The 21037-nt window shown below is 66.5% G+C and overlaps 8 protein-coding genes across 8 annotated transcripts; 4 read left to right on the top strand and 4 right to left on the bottom strand.

The window, feature by feature from the left end:
• Positions 1-205: 205 nt before the first annotated feature.
• MICPUN_67838 (predicted protein) lies at positions 206-1531 on the top strand (the record flags this gene model as incomplete). The annotated part of the gene is made up of 3 exons (XM_002501093.1): positions 206-1103; positions 1143-1329; positions 1441-1531. Coding segments are annotated over 3 exons (1176 nt in total), but the record flags the coding sequence as incomplete, so codon positions are not given.
• An 863-nt stretch (positions 1532-2394) lies between these two features.
• MICPUN_57354 (predicted protein) lies at positions 2395-3327 on the top strand (the record flags this gene model as incomplete). The annotated part of the gene is made up of 1 exon (XM_002501092.1): positions 2395-3327. One exon carries the CDS (start codon positions 2395-2397, stop codon positions 3325-3327), a length of 933 nt encoding a protein of 310 aa, XP_002501138.1.
• Positions 3328-3467: 140 nt separating this feature from the next.
• On the bottom strand, positions 3468-4838 carry CITT_2 (divalent Anion:Na+ symporter family; the record flags this gene model as incomplete). Its single annotated transcript, XM_002500664.1, has 1 exon — positions 3468-4838. The coding sequence occupies one exon, from the start codon at positions 4836-4838 to the stop codon at positions 3468-3470; it is 1371 nt and encodes a 456-aa protein (XP_002500710.1).
• A 743-nt stretch (positions 4839-5581) lies between these two features.
• On the bottom strand, positions 5582-8638 carry MICPUN_99723 (predicted protein; the record flags this gene model as incomplete). The annotated part of the gene is made up of 1 exon (XM_002500663.1): positions 5582-8638. The coding sequence occupies one exon, from the start codon at positions 8636-8638 to the stop codon at positions 5582-5584; it is 3057 nt and encodes a 1018-aa protein (XP_002500709.1).
• Positions 8639-8799: 161 nt separating this feature from the next.
• Positions 8800-14299, top strand: MICPUN_57351 (hypothetical protein; the record flags this gene model as incomplete). The annotated part of the gene is made up of 1 exon (XM_002501091.1): positions 8800-14299. The coding sequence occupies one exon, from the start codon at positions 8800-8802 to the stop codon at positions 14248-14250; it is 5451 nt and encodes a 1816-aa protein (XP_002501137.1). The 3' UTR covers positions 14251-14299.
• Positions 14300-14353: 54 nt separating this feature from the next.
• MICPUN_57350 (predicted protein) lies at positions 14354-14872 on the bottom strand (the record flags this gene model as incomplete). Its single annotated transcript, XM_002500662.1, has 1 exon — positions 14354-14872. One exon carries the CDS (start codon positions 14870-14872, stop codon positions 14354-14356), a length of 519 nt encoding a protein of 172 aa, XP_002500708.1.
• A 791-nt stretch (positions 14873-15663) lies between these two features.
• Positions 15664-17389, top strand: MICPUN_57349 (predicted protein; the record flags this gene model as incomplete). Its single annotated transcript, XM_002501090.1, has 2 exons — positions 15664-16893; positions 16946-17389. 2 exons carry the CDS (start codon positions 15664-15666, stop codon positions 17387-17389), a joined length of 1674 nt encoding a protein of 557 aa, XP_002501136.1.
• Positions 17390-17524: 135 nt separating this feature from the next.
• On the bottom strand, positions 17525-20993 carry MICPUN_57348 (hypothetical protein; the record flags this gene model as incomplete). The annotated part of the gene is made up of 2 exons (XM_002500661.1): positions 17525-20489; positions 20982-20993. 2 exons carry the CDS (start codon positions 20991-20993, stop codon positions 17664-17666), a joined length of 2838 nt encoding a protein of 945 aa, XP_002500707.1. The 3' UTR covers positions 17525-17663.
• Between the last annotated feature and the right edge of the window lie 44 nt (positions 20994-21037).

Here is a 21037-nt window from a genome sequence, read left to right as displayed (position 1 = left end):
CGACCTCGCCGCGGAGCTCAGGCGCATCGCATCGCCCCCGCTCACCCCCGAACTCCTCCGCGACCGCGAACGAGGCCTCGCGCACACGCGCCGCCGCCGCCGCTCCGATGAAAACGCGCCGACGAACGCACCGACGAACGCCCCGATGAAAACAGAAACCCTATACCCTAACCCTAAACCCTGGGTCGCCAACGCGGCCGTCGGCTCCAAGTACGTGCCGTGCGTACACCCGAAGCTCGTCGACGCGCTCGGCTCGAGAGCGTACTGCGGTCGCTTCTCGAGATCGGGGAACGTCTTCGCCGTCGCGTGTCAGGACCGGCGCATACACGTGTACGACACCTCGAACGACGCGTGGGGGGTTCGTGGGGTCGTGAACGCCAGGGCGCTGCGTTGGACGGTGACGGATTGCGCCGTCTCGCCCGTCGACGAGTCCATCCTGTTCTACGCGTCCATCACGCCGTACGTGCACCTGGCGCGGGTCCCAGATTCGAGTACGCCGGACTCTCCGGGAGGAGGTTCAAACGCCGGACGACGAACGACTTCCGGTGGAACGCAAACCCCGCACTCCGATTCCACCCCGCACCAGTCGCTGGAGATTGGTCGCGGGTTCGCTTCCCCCGGGCTGGAGCGCGACGGCGTGTTTGGCGTCTGGTCGTGCCGATGGTCATCGGACGGGACTACGTTACTGTGCGGGACCTCAGACGCGGCGGCTTGCGTGCACGACGTCGAGAGGGACGTTACCGTGGTGCGGCACAAGGCGCACGACGGCGACGTCAACGCCGTGGCGTGGGCGAACGGCGGGGACGGTGGCGATACAAACGTGTACTTCACGGGCTCGGACGATTGCGTGGTCAAGGCGTGGGACACTCGGGCGGCGCCCCGGTGTGGTCCCGTCGGGGTGTTTCTGGGTCACACGGAGGGCGTGACGCACGTGGACTCCAGGGACGACGGGCGGCACTTGCTGTCCAACGGCAAGGATCAGACGGTGAGGGTGTGGGACTCGCGGCGCGCGTGGAGCAACGAGGACGCCGCGGCGTGGTGCCGGCGCAGGCCCATACCGGTGTGGAGCTGGGATTATCGGTTCATGGCGTATCCCGCGTCCGGTTGGGATTTCGACATGGCGCGTTTCGAGGGCACCGCAGAGGAAAAAACGACGTTTCGCGCTAAACGCGCGCTGCAGACGTTGAGGGGGCACAGGGTCGACCAGACGCTGATACGCGCCTACTTTTCCCCGCGTTCAACCACTGGCGGAAGGTACGTGTACTCCGGTTCCGGCGACGGCGCCGTTTGTTTTTGGGATTTACAAACTGGCGAGCTCGTCGCGAAGACGTCATCAGGCGACGGCTCCGGACTCTTCTCCGCCGCGCCCCACTCCGTCATCGGTCCCGCGCTCCGGCGAACGCGACGGGGCGAGTACCCCGCGAACGAGGCGGCGTTGAGGCGGGGCGCGCTCGTCAGGGATTGCGCGTGGCATCCGTTCAAGCCGCGGCTCGTCTCCGTCGCTTGGGACGGCGCCGTCGTCCAATGGGACGCGGATGTCAATGAGGACGCCGGGGTCGACACAGCTGGCGGGTGTGATTCGTCCTATGGGGAGGATCATGCGGTGACGGCCGGTTCAGACGCCGTCGACGAAGGTGGTTAGTTGATTCGTCCACGCGACGGGGCGACAGGTGCGCGACCCGACTCTTTCAAACCCTCCCTCCCTCGCGCCGTCGTCGTCGTCGCCGTCGGTTGATGATGATGATTGTCTTTTCATTCGCCGCCCCGTGATGCATAACCGACCGTATCTCGACGGCGGGCGGCGGGAGGCCCAAAGTACCGGAGACTTCACACCGAAGCGCGCGCGTCGACGGGTTAAGGACGCGTCGAAAGGCTCGTCCGTTACGATTAACCCGGCGGCGCGTGCGTTGTGGGAACGGTCCGCGACGGGAACTGGATCTCTCGACGCCACCACAAACGCCGCGCGTGAGGGAATACAAAATTGTGTATGAGAGCTGACGGGCGCCGACTCGGACCTGCGAACCTCGGCATTCCCCCTCCAACCCCCGCGTCGTCGCCGCAGAGTTTAACGCCGTCCCTCGACATCACCGCAGGTCCTCGACGCGTTGTGTACCAGCACGTAGCAGGTGAAGATGTTGTATAATAACACGCGCAAACAAGCATGTAAAAACTGTGTCGCTCTGCTCGGCTTGCTCTGCTCGCAAAATCGGCCGACCTGGGACTAGGTACTGACTAGATAGTCCCCAGCGACGGCAGCTCACCGAGAGGTAACTCTAGGAACAACCGGGCCGAGTCTACGGGTCTCGATTTGTATAACCCGTAACACTTATAACAAAATTGTTGGCACCCCCACAATTTCAAACCATTATCGCCGCGCGCGCTCGCACGACGACGATGGCCGCCGACGAAGACACGCCCCCGAGGAACAGGAGCGACAACGCTCCCAAGCTCACCGCGGCGCAGATCAAGGAGAGGGGCGTCTCCGGTGAGTCCGTCAAGCAGGCGCTCATGGGAACCGGCCAGATGGACTACGTCCTCGACGCCCAGGGCAACCTGCGGATGCCGAAGAACTCCAGCACCGACAACTCCAAGACCAACGCGGTGGAGAAGACCGAGGCTCTGATCGCGGAATTTCGCGAGGTCTTCGAATCCCTGAAGGACGTCGGGCTCGTGCTGGAGCACGCGGGTAAGAGCTCGGCGAACATCCGCAAGAAGCTCGAGGAGGCGATCAAGGCGTCGCAAACGCAGCTGGCTCGCGTCGAGGCGCTGAAAGATCTGGGAAACACGTACGAGGCCAAGGCGGACGACGTCCTGGACATCGCCAAGGCTGTGGAGGACGGGACCAAGTCCAAGCTGGCGATAATGGGGAGGAATACCGACGGCATCCTCAAGGACTTCGACGACGCCGTGAAGGCGCAACGCGCCAAGGCGAAGCGCGGCGACGACGAGGACGAGGATCTCATCATCACCCAGGCGGGAGCGGGCGGGGTCCTCCTCGACGGGATCTCGTTTCCCAACGAGAAGTGCCCGATGTCCGGGAAGAAACTCGAGGACATCGACGAGCCGGTGGCGGACGAGAAGGGGTACGTGTACGAACGCGCGGCGATCGAGGACTACATCCGCAGGAACGGTAAGCTCGAGGGCCGCGGCGGCGTCGGCGGCGTCGGTGAGAAGGTGATGAGTTGCCCAGTCGCGGGGACGTCGCACCAGGTGGCCGTCTCCAAGCTGAAGCCCAGCCGCGAGGTGGAGAAGCTCAAGCGGCTCAAGGCGAGACAGGTTGGCGATAAGCGACGGAGGTCCGACGTCGAGGAAATTCTTTCGCCGTGAGCGTGCGAGCGCAACGCCAGCATAGACGGCGCAGATACGATCAACACCAATCGATGACGAGTTTTTAGAAAGTTTTTTTTGACAACGAGTTTTAGCCGGCGTCGAGTGGACGCCGGCAGGGTTTCAGAACCGATGAGAACTCAGTAGAGGCCGATGACCTTCCACCACGCGCCGCCGATGACGCCCCAGATGAGCAGGTTCACCACGCCCAGCACGCCGCCGAGCTTGAACGTGGTGGGCAGGTCGACGTAGCCCGCGCCGAAATACACCGCGCCCTGACCGGATGCGTAGTGGGTGATGGCGCCGAAGAGGTTGGTGTGAAACGCCATCGTGAGACCCGCGAGCAAGGGAGGCGCGCCGGACGCGATCATCATCGCCATGAAAGCGGTGGAGAGCGCGGCGACCTGCGCGGTCTGCGACGCGAACAAGTAGTGGATGCCGAAGTAGCACGCGTGGAGAAGGACAAACACCTGACCCCAGCCCAGCGACGTCGCCGCGAGGGCGCCGGCGACTGAGTTGGAGAGGTAGGTGATGAAACCCATGGCGTTGAGCTGCGCGGACATCCCGATGAGCACCGCGAACCACAGAAGGGTGTCCCACGCGCCCTTCTCGTTGAGGCAGTCCTGCCAGGTGATGACTCCGGACACGAGCTGCAGCGACATGCCGAGCATCGCCGCGGTGACGGAGCTCATCCCGATTTTATCGCCGAAGATCCAGAGGATCACGGTGAGTCCCATGGTGACGACGACCATCGTCTCGTCCTGCGACAGCGGACCGAGCTTCTTGAGCTTCTCCGCCGCCTCCTTGGGCGCCTCGGGGGTGTCCTGAATCTCGGGGGGGAACATCTTAAACACCAGCAGCGGCGTCACCGCCAGCCCGACGATTGCGGGAACGCACGCAGCCTTGAACCACGTGAGCCACGGGGACGCGATGACGATCCCGAGGGACGCGGCGAGCTTCAAGGACAGGAGATTCTGCGCCGCGGCGGTCATGCACATCGCGGAGGAGTGCCCGCTGCACTGGAGTTGGGTCTGGATGAGGAAACCACCGAGTTTCTTCGCCGTCGGTCCGGGCTCGGATCCCGCGTTTTTGGCGAGGGATTTGATGATTGGGAGGTAGACTCCGCCCGCGCGCGCGGTGGTGGAGGGCATCGCGGGCGCCAGGAGCGCCTCGGAGATGGACAGGCCGTACGACAGCCCGAGCGTGGACTTGCCGAGCATCTTGACGAACCAGGTGGCGACGCGATCGCCTAGTCCGGTTTGCACGAACCCCTTGGCGAAGAAAAAGGCCAACACGATGAGCCAGATGACGTCGTTGGTCATCGCGGAGAACGCCTGCTGGAACGTCAGGGTCTTGGTGACGACGCACATGGAGAGGCCGCAGAAGGCCCACGCGCCGACGGGCAGGGGCGTGAGCACCAGCCCGGCGATGGTCGAGAGGAAGATGGCGAGGAGCGTCCACGCCTGGGGCAGGACCCCGGCGGGGCAGGGGATGACGAACTTCACCACCATCCCCACGGCGACGGAGAGGAGCGCGGGGACGATCTTCGCGCCCTTCCACACGAATCCGGGGGATGCGGCGGCATCGGACGACGCGGCGGCCACGTCGCCCGCGAAAACGACGGGCGCGTTTGCGGAGGATGCGCGAACCCGCGTGGCATCCGCGGGTCGTTGCGCGCGACGGGCAGATGCCCTGCGGCCGAACGTGGAGGCCAACGACGCGCGGGAGGACGTCGCCGCCTTGCTCGACGGCGAGGTCGCGCGCGCGGACGCTGCTGCGATGAGATTGGGGCGGGGAGCGGCAACGCGCGGTCAGCGAGAGGGACGGCGCGGATGTATCGACGCGCGCGAGCTGACGCGTCCGAGGATCGTCGAACGGTTTCAAAAAGGGCAAAAAAACGTGCCCTCAGAAAAGGGTCGGATGGGTGCGACGGCGGATGGGCGCGCACCCTTGGAAGCGCGCGCGGCGGGCGCGCGACCGCCGCGCGCCACGACAGTCGCGTGGGGGTTGGTGGCGACGGCGAACATGGTTCGCTCGTGTCGATGTGGACGCCGAACGCGTCCGCAATCGTTGTTACTCCGTGCCAAAAGTCGATAACACTTAACCCTACTCCCGCCAGCTCAGCGAATCGCCGAAGGGACGGCGACCGAGACGGTTGACGATGGGAAGCAGCAGTGCGAGGGGTGTCGGTTGTTACGAAGATAGTTCCGAATGACGAGTCGCTCCGATGAGGTGGCGTTAATCACGAAGACATTCAGGCGCTCGTGTTCGACCTGGCCAGGTCCATCGACCGCCCCGAACCCCCGCGGCTCGTCCCTCCGCCCCCCACCTCCGATCCCTCCCCTCTCGGCTCCACCAGCACGCTGTCCAACATGCGCAGAAATCTTCTGGCGTACCTGCTCGGCGGCTGGCAAGATATGTCCGCGCCGCATCCGACGACGTATCCGCACCAGAACGTCTCCTGCGCCTTCGCCGCAGTGTACTGCGTGAGGATGTCGATGATCCCGAGGTACGCCAGCCCCTGCGGGGTGTCCAGCGCTCGCAGCTGAAACTGCAGCGTTCGGTCGTCCTCCTTGCTGAAAAACTCGGATCCCTCTCGTTCCATCGGCTTGCTCGACTCGATCTTCGCCAGTCGCCCGCCCCCGCCCCCGCCGCCGCCCCCGCCGACGCCGGACGACCCGCCTCCCCGCGCGCGATGATCACGCGTCGTCGCGAAGGACGGCGAGGGCGGCGCGGAGGGACCACCCGCCTCTGCGTCTGACGACGGCTCTGCGTATACGTCGACGAGGTATCCGCCGCCGCCGCGAGGGTCCCTCGCGCTCGGCGGCCGCGGCTCGTCGCGTTCCGCCGCGAGCACCGCCGCGGACGGCGGCGCGTCCTGCGTCTGAAGCCCCGGAACGCCGCCCGATCGCTCGTCGAAGGCGCCGCCGCCGTCGCTGCTGACGACGCCCTGGGCGTCACTCTCCGACCCCGCCTGTACGCCGGCTCCGGCGTCGGCGTCGTCGCCGTCTCGCACCGTGCCGTCCGTCTTGAAGTGAACGCCGAGCATCATGGAGTAATCGATGAGGCGGTTCCGCCGCATGAACTCCACGTCGTTCGCGATCGCCGCCTTGATTTCGCTCGCCATCCTGTTCTCGACGATTGTCCCGCGTTCGATCCGATCCAGGTCCTTGTAAATCGCGGTGGGGCCCTTGGCTCGCTCCTTGGCGCTCGCCCGCCGTCCCTTGGTGCTCCCCTTCAGGTCGTACCGGAGGTTGATCTCGTGCATGGTGGCGAACCAGTAGTTCATGATGATGAAGTGCGCGGATCTTCGGCCAACCTCGATGCTGTACAGGCCGTAGTACTGCGGCAGCAAACTCACCCCTCTGTTCGCCTCCGCGTGCGCGCTGTACTCGCGCAAAATGTTCATCAAAACGTCCTTCTCCTTCGTCGTGCACGTCTTGACCAGGAACCGCCCGTCTTTACTGCAGTAGAACCAGCTGCTGCTCTTGCCGGACGCGTTGGCGGTGGATATGACCCGTAAGGACGTGGTGGACGGGAGGAGGCGGGAGGCGCCGCCGCGGCCGTCGGAGTCGTACCCGCTGGAGAAGCCGTCATTCTGGAAGCCGTTCTGGTCATTCTGGAAGCCGTCGGGATCGTACGCCGCGTCGCTGTCCGCGTCGGTGCCCACAGATCCCACCGAGTGACGCCGGGCGTGGCTCGAGGTGACGGGCGGGGGTTGGGACGGCGCCGCGGGGGGTTTCCCGCCGACCGACGAGCCGCCACCTGCCGCGTTCTTTTCGTTCTTGTCGCCGTCGTTCTTGTCGTTCTTGTCGCCGACGGAGGACGCGGTGGACGCGCGCCTGCTGTGCCGCCCGCCGGGAAGGTCCGGCTCCGTCGTTCCCCCTTCCCGTCGCTTCTGTTGCTCGCCGCCGCGGTCGTGCGTCAATCGGGGCGGGCCGCCCGTTTTTTCCAAATTTGCGAAATTTGCGTTTGCGGTCGCGTTTTGCGAGTCGCGCCTCGCGGCGGCTGCGGCGGCGTACCTCGCGTGATCCTCCTCCGCGGTGTTCTCCTCCAACCCCCGGCCGAGCAGCTCGTGGCTCGCGATGGCGTCCCTCCACTCGTCCGCGCCCGGGACCAAATTCTCCGCCGGCGCACCATCCACCGGATCGTGTCTCACCGGTCGAAGCGCGAAGGACTCCTGGTACGTTCCCAGGTTCAAACCCCAGGCGGCGCGAACCTTCTCGAACCTATCCGGGGCGTGGACGATGAACCTGAACGCCGGCAGCGTGCTCCCGTCCACCACCGCCTTGCGCCCGACGTTGAGCGTCATCGAAACGTCCTTTCGTTCCAGCGCGTCGGGATCGTTGATCCAGTCGACGGCGCTCGCCGGCTTTTGCGCCCTGAGCGCCATCGTGAGGCCGAGCTGCATGCACAGCGCCAGCTGCGTGTTCGTCTCGTCCTTCGCGGACACCGCCGCGCCCATGGTGTTGGTGGCGTGGACGAGGCGCTTGAGCCGGCGCCTCGCCTTCTTCGCGCGCCTCTTCGTCTCCTTCCGAGCCTTCTTCTCGCGTTTCGCCTCTAACCGAATTCGAGTCTCGTCGTCCATCTCGTCCGTCTCGTTCGGGCCCCCGGCGTCGCCGTTGTCGGACCGCCGCCCCGTGCTGCTGCGCTTGGACAGCGCCCTGCGAAAGGATTTGAGGAACCGCGGCGAGCCAAACCCGGCGATGCCGCCCTTCGAGACGCGCGGCGACGCCGCGGCGGATCCCGGTCGGGAACCCGGCGATCCTCCCTCTTCGCCGCCGTCCGCGTCGCCGTCGAGATTGAGCAGCTCGTCTCCGGACATGGAGCCGACGGACTCGGCGTCTTCGTCGCCCTCGCGCAGGCTCATCCCCCGCACGCGCACGGCGCTCAGGCCGAGGCCACCGCCGCCGCCGCGCGATTCGCGAGGGGTGACGGACGCGGAGGAGTTGCCCGAGTAGCCGCTGGACGGCCGAGGAGTTCCGCGGCGCGATCCCGCGGGGGTGGACTCCGGCTCGGTGTCGCTGCCGTCGTCGCCGCCCCGCGCGCCCCTGCCGCCGAAGAAACCCCGCCAGCCCCCCGCGACGGCGCCCCGCGTATCGTCCGGGGTGCCCACCGGGGTGCCGTCGTCGCCCGGGAGCTCCAGCGTGACCTCGTCCGTCGCCACCGCGCAGGTCGCCTCGGGCCCATCGTCGGGGGTGAGCGAAGCGGCGTCGATGGCGCCGCCGTTCTCGCCGTCGGATGCCTCGTCGTCGGCGGCCTCCCCGGCCCGTCGCGCACCCTTCGCATTCCGACCGTTCCTTCGCCCCATCGCGCGCTGCGTGCGGGCGCCTCCTCTCCTCGGAGCGCGCCTCGACGTCTGCGTGCCCTCGGCGCGATCGATCCGGGGGGAGCCAGCCGTGGGAAACGTTCAGAAGCATGGCGCGCGGCGCGTGTCAAAAAGATAATAACGGGCCGTTGGGCAATTTGAAGATGGAGGATACGCCCTTCGCGCTATGCTGCCATTGGAACCGGGCGCCCTCGGTGGGAGAGTTAACCTTCGGCCCCCGGCTTCGGGACACTCAGCCGATGGTGGCGTCCACCCCGCAACCCCCGAGCGGCGGCATGGTGGGCAAGAAGGAGCTCCTGCAGTGGGCCTCGCAGGCGAGCGGCCGGATCGTGACGAAATTCGACGAGCTCAAAGATGGCGACGTGCTGCTTCGCTGCATGAAGGAGACCTGGCCCGCGGCGTACGACCGCTGCCGCCGCAAGGGCCAGCCGCGGTCCGTGAGCGGCAACTTCGAGCTCATGGGTAACATGTTCGAGCACCTCGAACTTCCCAAGAGCGTGCTCGATACGCGCGGAATCCAGCACGCGTCGTTCAAGAGCTGCTACAACTTTCTGGTCATGGCCTTCTTCCTGAAGAACCTCGCGACGCACAGCGACTTCAGCGTGGATTTCACCCATCCCGTGGACTCGAAGCTCGCGGCGTTTCTGCAGGCGCCGGAGAGCGTCGCGTCCCTGCACAAGGGCGGCGCGCTCGCGCCCCCCGGAGGAAGCGCCCCGAAAACGTCCCGAGGAGCGTCGTCCTCGGCCCGATCCACGCGCGACACCACACCCCGAGAGCGGTCGTCCTCCGCCCGCCGCGACCGCGACGACGCGCTGGAGTCGGCGTCCGCCGCGGCGCTCAGGGCCGAGGCCGCGCTCGCGAACGAAGAGGCCAACCGCCGCGCCCTCCTCGCCGCCACGTCCACGTCCCCGCGGCGTCGAAGGGCGGGCGCGTCCGGGCCCGGCGGAATCGACACAGCTGGCGCCCAACTGCCCTCGGCGCCCGCTTGGAACCAAGCCGGGAACGACGAGAACGCCGCGCCGCCCGTCGAGCTCTCTCGCGAGAGGTCCGCGCTGCAGCAGGCGAGGGACGCGCGCAGGAAGCAGGCGCGCGCCGCCGCGAACACAAACACAGCTGGCGCCGGCGAGGGACTCGAGGCTTCGTCGGGTAGTGTTCGCCGCGTGGACTCGCTCCTCGGCCGCGGCGGGAATCGAACCCGCGACCCCAAATCGTCGTCGTCCTCCCGCCGCCGCCCGCGGATCGACGGGTCGTCGTCGGAGTACGGCACGAGCGACGGGGACATGGCTCCGGGTGGTCCCCAGACAGAGACGAACCGACGGGGGGGCGGTTTGACTCGGGGCGCCGTCGCCGAGATTTTGTCGCGGCCGTCGCCGACGCCGACGCAGCCGGCGCCGAACGAACGCCAACCGCGAACCACCCCGCACGCCCCGGACGACGACGACGCGCGCGCGAGTACCCCGCGTTCGCCGCCTCTTTCGCCGTTTCGGTCCGTCGTCGCCGCGGGTTCGAATCCGGCGTCGCCCCAAACGCTCCAAACGAAAACCGATAACTCCGAGCGAAAAGGTACTTCCAAGGTGTCCGGGAGATTGTCCGCGCCGCCGGCGCCGCTCCTCGTCCCCGGCCCCGACGCTTCCGGTCGGCTCTGGGCCAACGCCGACGCCGCCGACCGCGGGGAGACGCAGCTGGCGGAGGCGCGCTTCGAGCTGGAGCAGCTGCGTCGGCTGTTGGACGCGTCAAAGAGGGAGCGGGACTTGCTGGAGCGAAGGTTCGACGTGGAGCTCGACGCGAGGGAGGCGAGGTTCACCGCGTCGACGCGCGCCGCCGCGGACGACGCGCGCGCGCGCATCGCCGCGCGGGAGCTTCAGCTCGCCGCCGAACGCAACGCGGATCAGCGCGCGTACCTCCACGAGCTGCGGCTGGTGGCCGAGGAGGTGGCCGCGGCGAGGGTAGCCGACGACGCGGTGATTGACGACGCATCCGGCGCCAATCCGAGGGACGATCCGAGGGAGCTCCAGGAGGCCAGGGTCAGGGCTCGGTTGGACGCCGTTCGCGGGCGGGAGGTGCGGGCGCTCGAAGCGAGGGTGCAATCGCTCGAGACGGAGCGCGCGGGGCTCGCCGAGGCGCTGAGAGCGGCGACGGAGGCGGCGTCCGTCGACGACCCGGCTTCCGGAAGTCTCTCCGACAAGGAGCAGCTGAACGACGTCGCCGAAAAGTCCCCTGCGGCGGCGAGCGCGATACGCCGCGAGCGCGCCAAGTGCGCGGAGCTCGCGCAGAGGGTGAGGGTGCTGGAGGCGACGCTGGAAGGTGAGCGCGCGGGGCGCGAACGCGAGCGCGAGGAGTTCAAGGCTCGGGCGTCTCTCGGGACTCACGCGAGTGGGACTTTCTCTTTTTCCAATCCGGGGGGGTTGGAATCGGACCGACCGCCGCCGTCTGGATCGAGCTCCAAGCCGCCGCCGTTCGCGTCGCCTCGAGCCGTGGCCGCGCCATCCCCGGTCAAGGCGCCAACGAGGACCGGCTCGAGCCTGGACGACCGTTTCGACCGCTTCGAATTCTCCGACGGAATCGCGCCGCCAAACTCGGAATCCGATATCGCGTCTGGGGATACGTATCGACGCATCCTCGCCGAGCAACGCGGCGAACGAAAGATCGTCCGGCTCGAGGCTGAGCTCGCCAAGCTCCGCACGCACAACGAGGCGCTGCGCCGGCAGATGCGCGCCGTGCAGGCGGCGTCGTTCGAGGACGTGGCGGTTATCCCCCCGAGCGACCCGGCGGAGGCTGACGCGACGCGCCGAGCCGAGGAAGAGGCGCACCGGCTGGGCGCCGACGGCGCCGCCGCCGACGCCGCCGCGCTCCTCAAGGCGATCGACGCGTTGCGAGTCGCGGCATCGCGATCGTCGTCGAACGACGCGAACGACGGCGGTACGGACATCGTCGCGGGCGCGCTCGCGGCGGCGGCGGACGCCGAAGCCGCCACGTGGCGTCGCGCCGCCGCCGCCGCCGTGCAGCAACGGAAGATTGCGCGGCTACGAGGCGAGACGCGAGCCTGGCGTGCGGCGCTCGAAGACGAACGCACCGCGTCCCGCGACGCCGGCCGCGCGTGGCGAAAGATCAAGTCGGACCTCGAGACGGCCAGGGACGAGGCGATCGAGTCGTACCGCCGCGAGCGCGCCACCGGCGGCGTACGCGCATCCTTGGCCGAGGAGGCGGCGGAGCTGGCGAGGGAGGAGGCGAGGGCGGCGCGGCGGGACGCGGCGGACGCCTTCGCCGCGCGCGACGCCGCGACGGGCGCGAGCGCTGGTGCGCTCCGCGAGGCGCGCGACGAGGCTGCCAAGCTCCGCCTTCGGGAGTCGCACTGGGTCGGGCTCATCGGGTGCCACAGGGAGTCGAGCAGGGTGAGTCGGGAGCTCGCCGAGCTCGCGACGCTGCACGGGGGCGAAGCCGCCAGGCTCGCCGTGGACGCCGCGGCGGGCCCCGGCGCGGAGCTCGCGCGCCGCCGCGCCGCCGCCGAGGCCGAGGCCGAGTCCCACGTCGAGGCCATCAAGGCGATCGCGGACATGATCGAGGTTCGCGAAGCCGCCAGGGGGACGTCGAACGCGATTGAGTTTGGCAGAGCCGTCGACAGGGCGGAGGCTGCGGAGGCGTCGCTCAACGCGACGCGCGACAGGCTCCACGTCAAGTCCGAGGAGGCGGCCGCGTTGGCGCTCAAGGCGAAACGTCACGAGCTGAGGGCGGCGGAGGAATCGGCGGAGCGCGAGCGCGCGCAGAGGCGCGCCGAGAGCGTCGCCGCGGAGCTCGCGAGACTCTCCGACGAAACGTCTTTGAACCAACGGCGAGCCTCCGAGGAGATGGCGCGGGCTCGGGAAGAGCTGGCGAGGCTGAGGGAGGCGTTGGACGACAGGGACGCGGCGTTGGGCGCGGGCGCCGAGCTCGTCGAGAGGGACCCGGAGCTCGCGAGGACGGTGTCGGAGGGCAAGGCGGCGCTCGACGCCGCCGTCGAAGGCTTAGCCGCGTCGGCGATGAAGGCGCGAGCCGCAGTCGCTAAAACGGCCACCACCACGCCGACGCCCGGACGGCGCGGGTTCTTCGGGTTTGGGGGCAGCCGTGTCGAGAGCTCGCCGGCCGCGCGGGCGCCGAAGGAGGGGGAGGGAGAGAACACCCCGTCCCCCGCCGAGGCGCTCGGGGAGACGGACCCGGCTAACCCGCCCGCCTCCGTCACCAGAGGCACCATCGCCAGCCCAGGCGCGGTGGCCGCGGCCGTGGCTGCCGCGACGCAGGCGCTCGTCTCCCCCAAGGGCGAGTCCCCCGCGAACCTCGCGACGCTCGACACCTCCCCGATCATCCCCGCGGGGCCGTACGGAGGATCGTCCGTCGGCGGCGGCGGCGGCGGCGAGGGGGGCGAGTCGCCTTACGACTTTTTAATCGCCGGCGGCTCGGCGCCCCGAACCAACCCCTTGGACGATCTCGCCGCCGCCGCGAGCGCGTTTAAGCGCGGCGGCGTGGACGAGTCCTTCGGGAGCTCCGCGCCGACGCAGTCCACGTCCAAGCGGCGCGTCGGTACGACCGCGGATGGCGACGACGACGATACCCGGCACAAGATGTCCGGCGGCTCCCCCGTGCAATGGCTCGGCTCTCTCCTCTCGCCGTCCGCGGCGAGGCGCGCCGCCGCCATTCCGCTGTCCGAGGCGAACACCGACGCGGACGACACCGACGCGGAAGAGGGTGCGCCGAACGACGAGCCGAGAGAGGTGGCGACGGCGGCGGCGTCTCCCTCCCCGGGGCTGTTCGGTCGGTTCCTTCGGCGATCTCCGTCTCCGGGCAAGACTCGAATGGATATTTCGCCGGGCGCTCTCGAGAACCCGCGGGTGTCGCGCATTCGCGCCGAATCCGGCGACGAGGGCGGCGGGATGTCCCGCGGGACGTCCTCGGAGAACCTGAGCGTGATGACCGGCCCAACAGACTCCCCGCCGTCCGAGAGCGCCGCGTCGTCCCTCCCGGGCGCGGATGAGTTTCTTCACAAGGCGGATAAGCGGCTCGAGATCAAGGTTGAAAAGTCGTGGTTCGGGCTCGGGTCGTCGCCCTCGCCGGTGCGGATCAAGGTTCGAACCGGGGGAACTTCCGACGAGTCGTCCGACGACGCGCGGGACCGGGACGTTGACGAATCGTCACCCACGTCGAAGATGACGGGCGTTACGCGGCCGTTACGAACTCCCGGGGGATCGGCGTCGAAGAAGTGGCCGTCCCCCGCGAGCGTCGTCAAGTCGGCTTCGCGAGCGGAGAACCGAGCGGCAGCCGAGTTCATCGCCGCCGCGGAGGAGGCGGCGAGAAGGAGCGCGTCCACCACCCCGGGTAAGGGGGGGAGAGGGGGGTCCGCCGTGCAGTCCCCGGCGCAGAGGCGGGAGGAGCGGAAGCGTCGCGCGGAGGCTGAGGCGGCGGCGCGGCGGTCGCCGTACTCGGACGCGACGGGCGGCAGCTTGACGACGGGCGGGGGTTTGCCCACCGGAAGCGACTTCTTCAACCAGGCGACGCAGGAGAAGAGCTGGATGCAGGGGCTGGGTTCACCGAGCCCCAGCAGCAAACGAAGGGACGCGCCTTAGTGTTGCGGGGGTCTATTCGTTCTATGTTATCAATCGCGAGACAATCGCTCGTGCGCTAACTTACTTGTACACTCGAGACGGTGTTGAATTCCTTCCGGAGCGATCACGCCCGGAGGCCCTGCCTGAACAACTTCGTCGCGTCGTGGTTGCATAGCGGACACCGCAGGCTCTGGCTCCTGAGCCACTTGTCCACGCACTCGACGTGGAAGCGATGACCGCAAGGCAGCACCCTCAGGCCGTCCCCGGACTCGAAGTCGTCGAAGCAAACGTTGCACGTCTGCCCGGACTCACCGCCCCTGGCCAGCAACACCGCGTCGACGAGCTCCTTCTTCTCCAGCGGCATCGGCGCGTCCCTGTTCGATCTATCCGCCGGCGAGTTGAGTCTGGCGCGTCTCAACTCGTCCTTGAGCTGACTCACCCGCCACTCCAGCATCTCCTCCGCCTTGGCGAACTCTTCAATCGGGAGGTGGTTGATCTGCTTTGACGTCAGAACCGGTTGGCCGTCGGCGCCGACCGGCTGGCTCGTGTCGACCGCGCTTCGTTGCCCGTGACCCTGGTAGTAGTCGAACCGGGGGTCGTACGGGCGCACCGGTCTTCTGGGCGGACACAGGAGGTTACCCATGCCTGCCCCGTAGCTGCGGGCGGTGCGCCCCGATTTGTGACTCGTCACGACGGCGGCATCCAGCGCACGACGGCGTCGAGCCTCTCCTCGAAGTGACGTTCCACCGCAAGTCTCCGCACGTCATGTACGTGAGGTCGATGAGCTCGCTGTCGACGTCGCGCGCGCGGGCGACGCCGAAGGTTCTGGCGAAGAGGATAACTGTTAAGCGGCGACCGAGGTTAGCGCTTCGGTGAAGCTTCGGTGAAAAACGCATTGAGAAGGGCTACTTATCCATGGTTTGAAGCTGAATTTTCATCGATACATCGGTCAACTTCGACGTCTATCACCGCCTCATCGGAAGACGCCTTGGCGTCCACTCTTCGTTTACAAGCGGCGTCATGTGAGGACGACGACTACGTGCACGCCAAGCGCAACGATAACGACGTCCCGCAGAACAGTCGTCGTCGAAAGACACGGAAGGCGTTGCACAGTTTTGTTAGTCTGCAAAAAGTAACAAACGACGACCGTACGGTTCTTTAGTCTATGACTTTTGCAAATGATCGAGCTCTCGACCAATCAGAAGACGAATAAACGTAACAGAGTTCCAAAAAAGTTGGGGTAGAATGTGGTACTAAATGTGACTTCGTCACTGGCGTTCCTCGTCCCAAATTACCGTAGCGCACGTAGAAAATGTAGTCGAGACAAGTTGAATGTCCGCGTTGACACAAAAATGGGTGCAGGGTGTGCATAAACTTTTTTGTAGTCCCCACTGATTTCGAGTGAAAATTGTGATATTTTCATCTCGAATTTGTATGTATTTCATGACACAAGGTCAACGGGTCCTAATTCTGGAAAAAACCAAAAAGTTGAAGGGAGTCAGTCGCCACTCTCAAGCGAGCATGTTCATGTTCGCCGACGTTGCAGCCCTACAGGCCGAGGAACCCGGAGAGGGATCCCCGATGACTGCGAAAGAGGCCCTTGGTCCAATTCGGCCCATCAGCCAAAAGAGCCCCTTCAAAAAGGCTCTGAAGCGAAAGCCTCTCGGGGACATCACCAATGCGCCCGCCGCGGCCTCCTCATTCGATGGGCGCCCATCTAAGAAGCACCTCGGTGCTCATGAACGAACGCTTCCGGATCTCGGGCTCGGCGTCTGGGACCAAAAAGAACTTCTCGATAACCGCGCGGCTCGCATCCGTCAGTTGACGGAAACAGCCGCCAATGGCTTCCAAAAACTTGCTCCGCCGCAACGTGAGTCCTACTTCCGCCGACACGAGACCGAAGACGTTTTGAAGGCCATCTATGAACATGAGGAGCGCGACGCCTATGCAAACTACTTTCGTGACGCCGTAGATGCGTCTCACAACGCTTCGATTGTGGCAAACAAGGGACAACCTAGGGCTGCAGCGATTGCGGCTCTTGCCCTTGCTCATTCTGTTGCGCTGTACAGCGCGCTGGACAGCATCGTGGTGTCACTCGGACGTGAAAAACTACATGTACCGTACACCTCGGCCAACACGTTTGCAATCTTGCACAGACTCAAAGACGCGGCACCAGCGCTGTGGATAAATGAAAGCATCTGTGCGAAGGGCACACACCTGGCCAACCACACCTCGGAAGAATTCCCATTTTACAGGAATTTTATGATGGCGCAAGAGAAGCAGTTTGGTAATGCATTCGTGGTGTTTGACCAGGCGCGACAAGTACTGGAGTGCTCGCCACAACCGGGAATGCCGCATCATTGTGAGACAGCGTTGGCGCCCTCGATGTGGTTTTATTTCAATTTCGCAACAACGTGGGTTAAACGCGCGAGCACCGAGTACGATTTGAAAGTGTTTGGCGTCTCTACGGTCGGCGGATGCGCAACGAAAGTTGGGCCTTGCAGGACGATTGCTGATATGGCAAATCAGTGGGGCGTCCAGCAGGCTCAGATTATCAGCATCCCGCACTACGATAAGTCGAGCGGCAGAAACAGTGGGAAAGCAGCTCAGATGCTTGAGTTAACTTTACTGAAGATGCAAAAAGTTTTCCAACCTGGCCAAGCCGTTGACACAGAGAGGTTGGATTTTTTGGAAGCTCTTCATGACGAGATGAAAGCACATATTGCGATCCCTTGTCCGCACGGTCGTATACGCTCTTACTGCATGGAGTGCGATGGGACTCAAATTTGCGAGCACGGTCGTGTACGCTCTACGTGCAAGGAGTGCGGTGGGTCTCAAATTTGCCAGCACGGTCGTCGGCGCTCTGTGTGCAAGGAGTGCGGTGGGTCTGGAATCTGCGAGCACGATCGTATACGCTCTACGTGCAAGGAGTGCGGTGGGTCTCAAATCTGCGAGCACGGTCGTCGGCGCTCTACGTGCAAGGAGTGCGGTGGGTCTCAAATCTGCCAGCACGGTCGTCGGCGCTCTACGTGTAACGATTGTACGCCATGGAAGACGTGCACCCAGTGCCCTAACCTCACGCGAAACAAATGCGGGTTGTGCACGTCGTGCAACAAGGAGCGAAAGGCTAAGGCTTAGCGCGGGGATGTCGATGAAATAAGAATCAGCACGAATACTCATAAAAAAGGAGAACCAACACAAAAATTTCCAATCTCTGTCCTACCCAAACGGGAGAAGACAAAGAGCGTCGCGGAGTCGGTTTCAGGGTTTAACCCTGCAAGGCGATTCGTAGGGTCCCCGAGGTGATTCGCGTTCGTCGTTAAAACTTAGGCACGCCGCGAGACGAGTCACTGGGAGTCCCTCCCTCGTCGACGTCGCGGCCCGTCGCAATCAATCGCATCCATCTCTCTCTCGCCTTCGCCTTGCCTCTCTCCCTACGGACCCGCCGCGTTGGCGCTCTCCTTCGTCGCCTGTCGCGAGGAGAGCCTGGCGGATCCGGAACCTGCCGCGCCGCCGTTGGTCGCCGCGCGCTGGCCGCCCTTCCTGGGCGCCGCCGACGGCGCGGGTGACGACGGCGCCGACGAGTCACTCGCCAGCCCCATCAGCGCCTCGAGGCACCCGTCCTCCGCCCCATCCGCCGCCGCCGCCTCGGTCTCCGCGGGTTCGGTCTTTGCTCCCGGCGCGCCGCCAGCCTCGTCGCCGCCCGCGCCGCCCGCGCCGCCCCTGCTTCCGCCGCCGTTGACGGCGCCGGCGGACGCGAGAGCGGCGAGGTTCGCCATGCCGGGCTGCGTGGCGTGGTCGCGCGGCGCGTCAGGCGCGGGACCCTCGCCCGGAGTCGGGCCGTCGAGAACCTTCACGTCCTCGTTCCACAGGCAGAGGTACTCGCGCACGCCGTCCGCGTCGTACATGACCATGTGCTGCATCTCCACCGGATCGTAGGACGTGATCTTGGCGCCGTAGTGGACGTCGTCGAGAGGCCAGAAGATCTCGATGACGTGGCCCACCGACGCCTCGCCCTGCAGGGTGAGCATGGCGCCCACCGCGTGCTCCGCCGCCGCCTTCTGCGCCTCGATGCGGAGGCAGACGGGCGCGCCCGCGCCCCCTTTCTCCTTTCCGGAGAGCGCGTTCTTCGGGGAGGCGGGGTTGGCGCAGACGCGGCACGCGCATCCCTCGGTGGTGAGCCGCCCGGACGCGATGGCCTTAGCCGCGGATGCGACGAGGGACTCGGCTCGCGCCTTCGCCTCCTCGCCGGTGGGCAGGTGAACCGGGAACTTCTCGCCGTTTGTACCGCCGCCGTCGCCGTCCTTCTTGAGGACGTCCTTCTTGGCGTCCTTGTGGCCGTTGGAGTGGCCGTGGTGGCCGCCGGATTTACCTCGCTGCTGAATCGCGGGGGGGACGAAGGCGACGCCGCGCTTCTCTATGTCGTTCAGAGCCTCCTGCAGGGCGCTGTTGAACCGAGCCTTGTTCCGGATGGGTTCCCTCGCCTTCTCCGCGTACGCCTCCTTGAAATCGAGCACCTGATCCTCGCGCACCCACCCGAACGAGTTCTCGCCGAAGAAGATCACGAGCGCCTCGTTCTCCTTTCGCATGTTCATCGTCTCGGGCGGCACCTTGTCCTTCTTGAGGTCAACCTTCAAACCGGGCCAGAACGGGTGTCCGGGGAGCTTCGCCCACACAACCTGCGACTCCTTCCGACTCCGAAGCGTGATGTTCGCGACGGTGTACGAGTCGTCGTCGGGGTCGTCCTCCTCGGACTCGTCCCCTTCCTCCTCCGCGGGTTCGTCCTTGTGCGCGTTGACGCCGTGCGCCGAGGTTTTCGACTTTTTGGACCTCGGAGCACCGCCACTTGCCGCCGCCGCCGCCGCCAGCGCCGCGGCGGGGTTACCCAACCCCGCCAGGCTCGCGCCGGCGTCAGCCGCCTGCACCGCCGCCATCATCGGCGCCAGCGCCGCCAGCGCGGCAGCCTGCGCGGCAACCGGGTCCTGAAGCGCGGGGGATCCTCGCTTTTCGCCGGGTTTCGCCCCCGGCATCTGAGCCGCCGCCGCCGCCGCCGCCGCCGCGATGGCAGCCTCCGCGGCCACCTCCACCGCGATGAGCTGCGGCGGGGGCTGCCACCCGGCCGCGCGAAGAGCCTTGACGCAGTCCAGCGCCGTCTCCTTCGTGACCACCTCCATGCTGGAGGAGTGCCCGCCGACGGATGGGGGCGTGACGAAGGCGCCGAGGGTGGGCAGCGCGGCGCCGGGAGTCGCCCTCGGGAAAGGGGACACGGGCGCCGCGCACCGACCCGAACCGACGTTGTAGGCGCACGGCGGCCACGGCACCGTGATCGGGGACTCGAAGGGAACGCCGATGGAGTCGGAAGCCTTGAGCTTGTACGGGTTCGCCAGCCTGGCGCCAATCCACTGCGTCGCGGGGACGCACCCCATGGACGCCGCGAGCGCGTTCCACCGCGGGGCGTTGTCCACGGGGGTGCCAATCGCGGGCGGGCGCGAGGTGAGGGTCCAGCCCGGGGGCAGCCCCTGCAGCCGTTCCGCGTCGTGCACCTCCAGCGCGGTGAGACCGCCGCCGGGCATGAGGACGCAGCTCGCGCCCCCCGGGTTGAACCCCTCGACGAAATCGCTAAAGACCCGGACCCTGCCGTCCGTCTGCCGGTTGAAGACGAACGCCTGCGCCTGGTCGGGACCCGGAGCGTCGAACGGCGCGATCGCACCCGCGTCCTCGGTGAGCAGTACGTCCCTCGGGTCTCCGTGCTTGGACCCGACGAGTACCACCCTGGGTTTGACGTCGGGAACGCCGAAGGCGACGGGCGCGACGGTCCTGTGCGCCCATCTGTATCCCAACCGCTCGAACTCGCTGACCAGGTCGCATATGATGGGCACGCCGTCGCCGTCGCTCTCGAGCAGCGCGGAGGACGCCTCGATGAGCACCCACGGCGTCCGCGGGCTCGACTTCATCAGCCGGAGCACCTGCTTCAGCTTGGACGCCACGGAATCCTTGCTCCAGCTCTCGCGCCAAGATCCCTCGAGCTCGGCGGAGACGACGGACGCGGCGAGAAGGTCGGTGTCCGCGGGTAAAACCTCGACCATGCCCGCGTCGCGCGGCTGGCAGATCCCCTGGAACCGAGCGGCGAGCACCTCTCTCGCGGCGTCGTCAGACTCCGTCTGGAGGATGATCTCGTGGCCGGCTTGCGTCAGGCCGTAGTCGAGCACGCCGCATCCGGAGAAGAGCGACGCCACCTTGAGCCTGGAGCTCGTGTGCACCTGCGAGGGGTCGGATTTGGGCGCGTACGGTCAGCGTCCGCGCGAGATCTGCGGCGAGCGCGCCGGAAAATTCACCCCCACCGCAGCGGTTAAAAACCCAATTTTCACCCTGGCGGCCGAGACCCAGGAAAACGGGGCTGACGACGACACCCGCCCGTCGCGGGCAGGGGCCGTTGAGGGGTCGCCGCCGGGGGCGTGCGGATGCGCTCCGGTCGGATCGACGCCCCGATCACGGCTCCCCGACGCCCCGCGATGCATCCGAGCGGGTTCACGAGTTCTCGACACGCGTTCCCGCGCGCGATCGACGCGTCGTCTGCGGATCCGCGGCGGCCAGGCTGGATTGCGGGCGGGTTTTTTCCCGCCCGGGGGCGCGCGTTGACGAACCGCGGTTCACCCTCTCGGACGTCGCGCGACGCGTCGCGACGCCCACCACGATGATCACAACGGGTCTACTAAGCGAATCGAGGCGCGGGCGGGCGGGTGGGTTCGCACCAGGCAGTCCATGTTGCTCGATCGGTACGGGGTTGCCCTCTCGGATGGAAAAAGCA

The sequence above is a fragment of the Micromonas commoda genome, chromosome 3 (genome assembly GCF_000090985.2).
Source record: "Micromonas commoda chromosome 3, complete sequence".
Lineage (NCBI taxonomy): Eukaryota > Viridiplantae > Chlorophyta > Mamiellophyceae > Mamiellales > Mamiellaceae > Micromonas > Micromonas commoda.
This window is presented reverse-complemented; position numbering and strand designations above follow the sequence as displayed.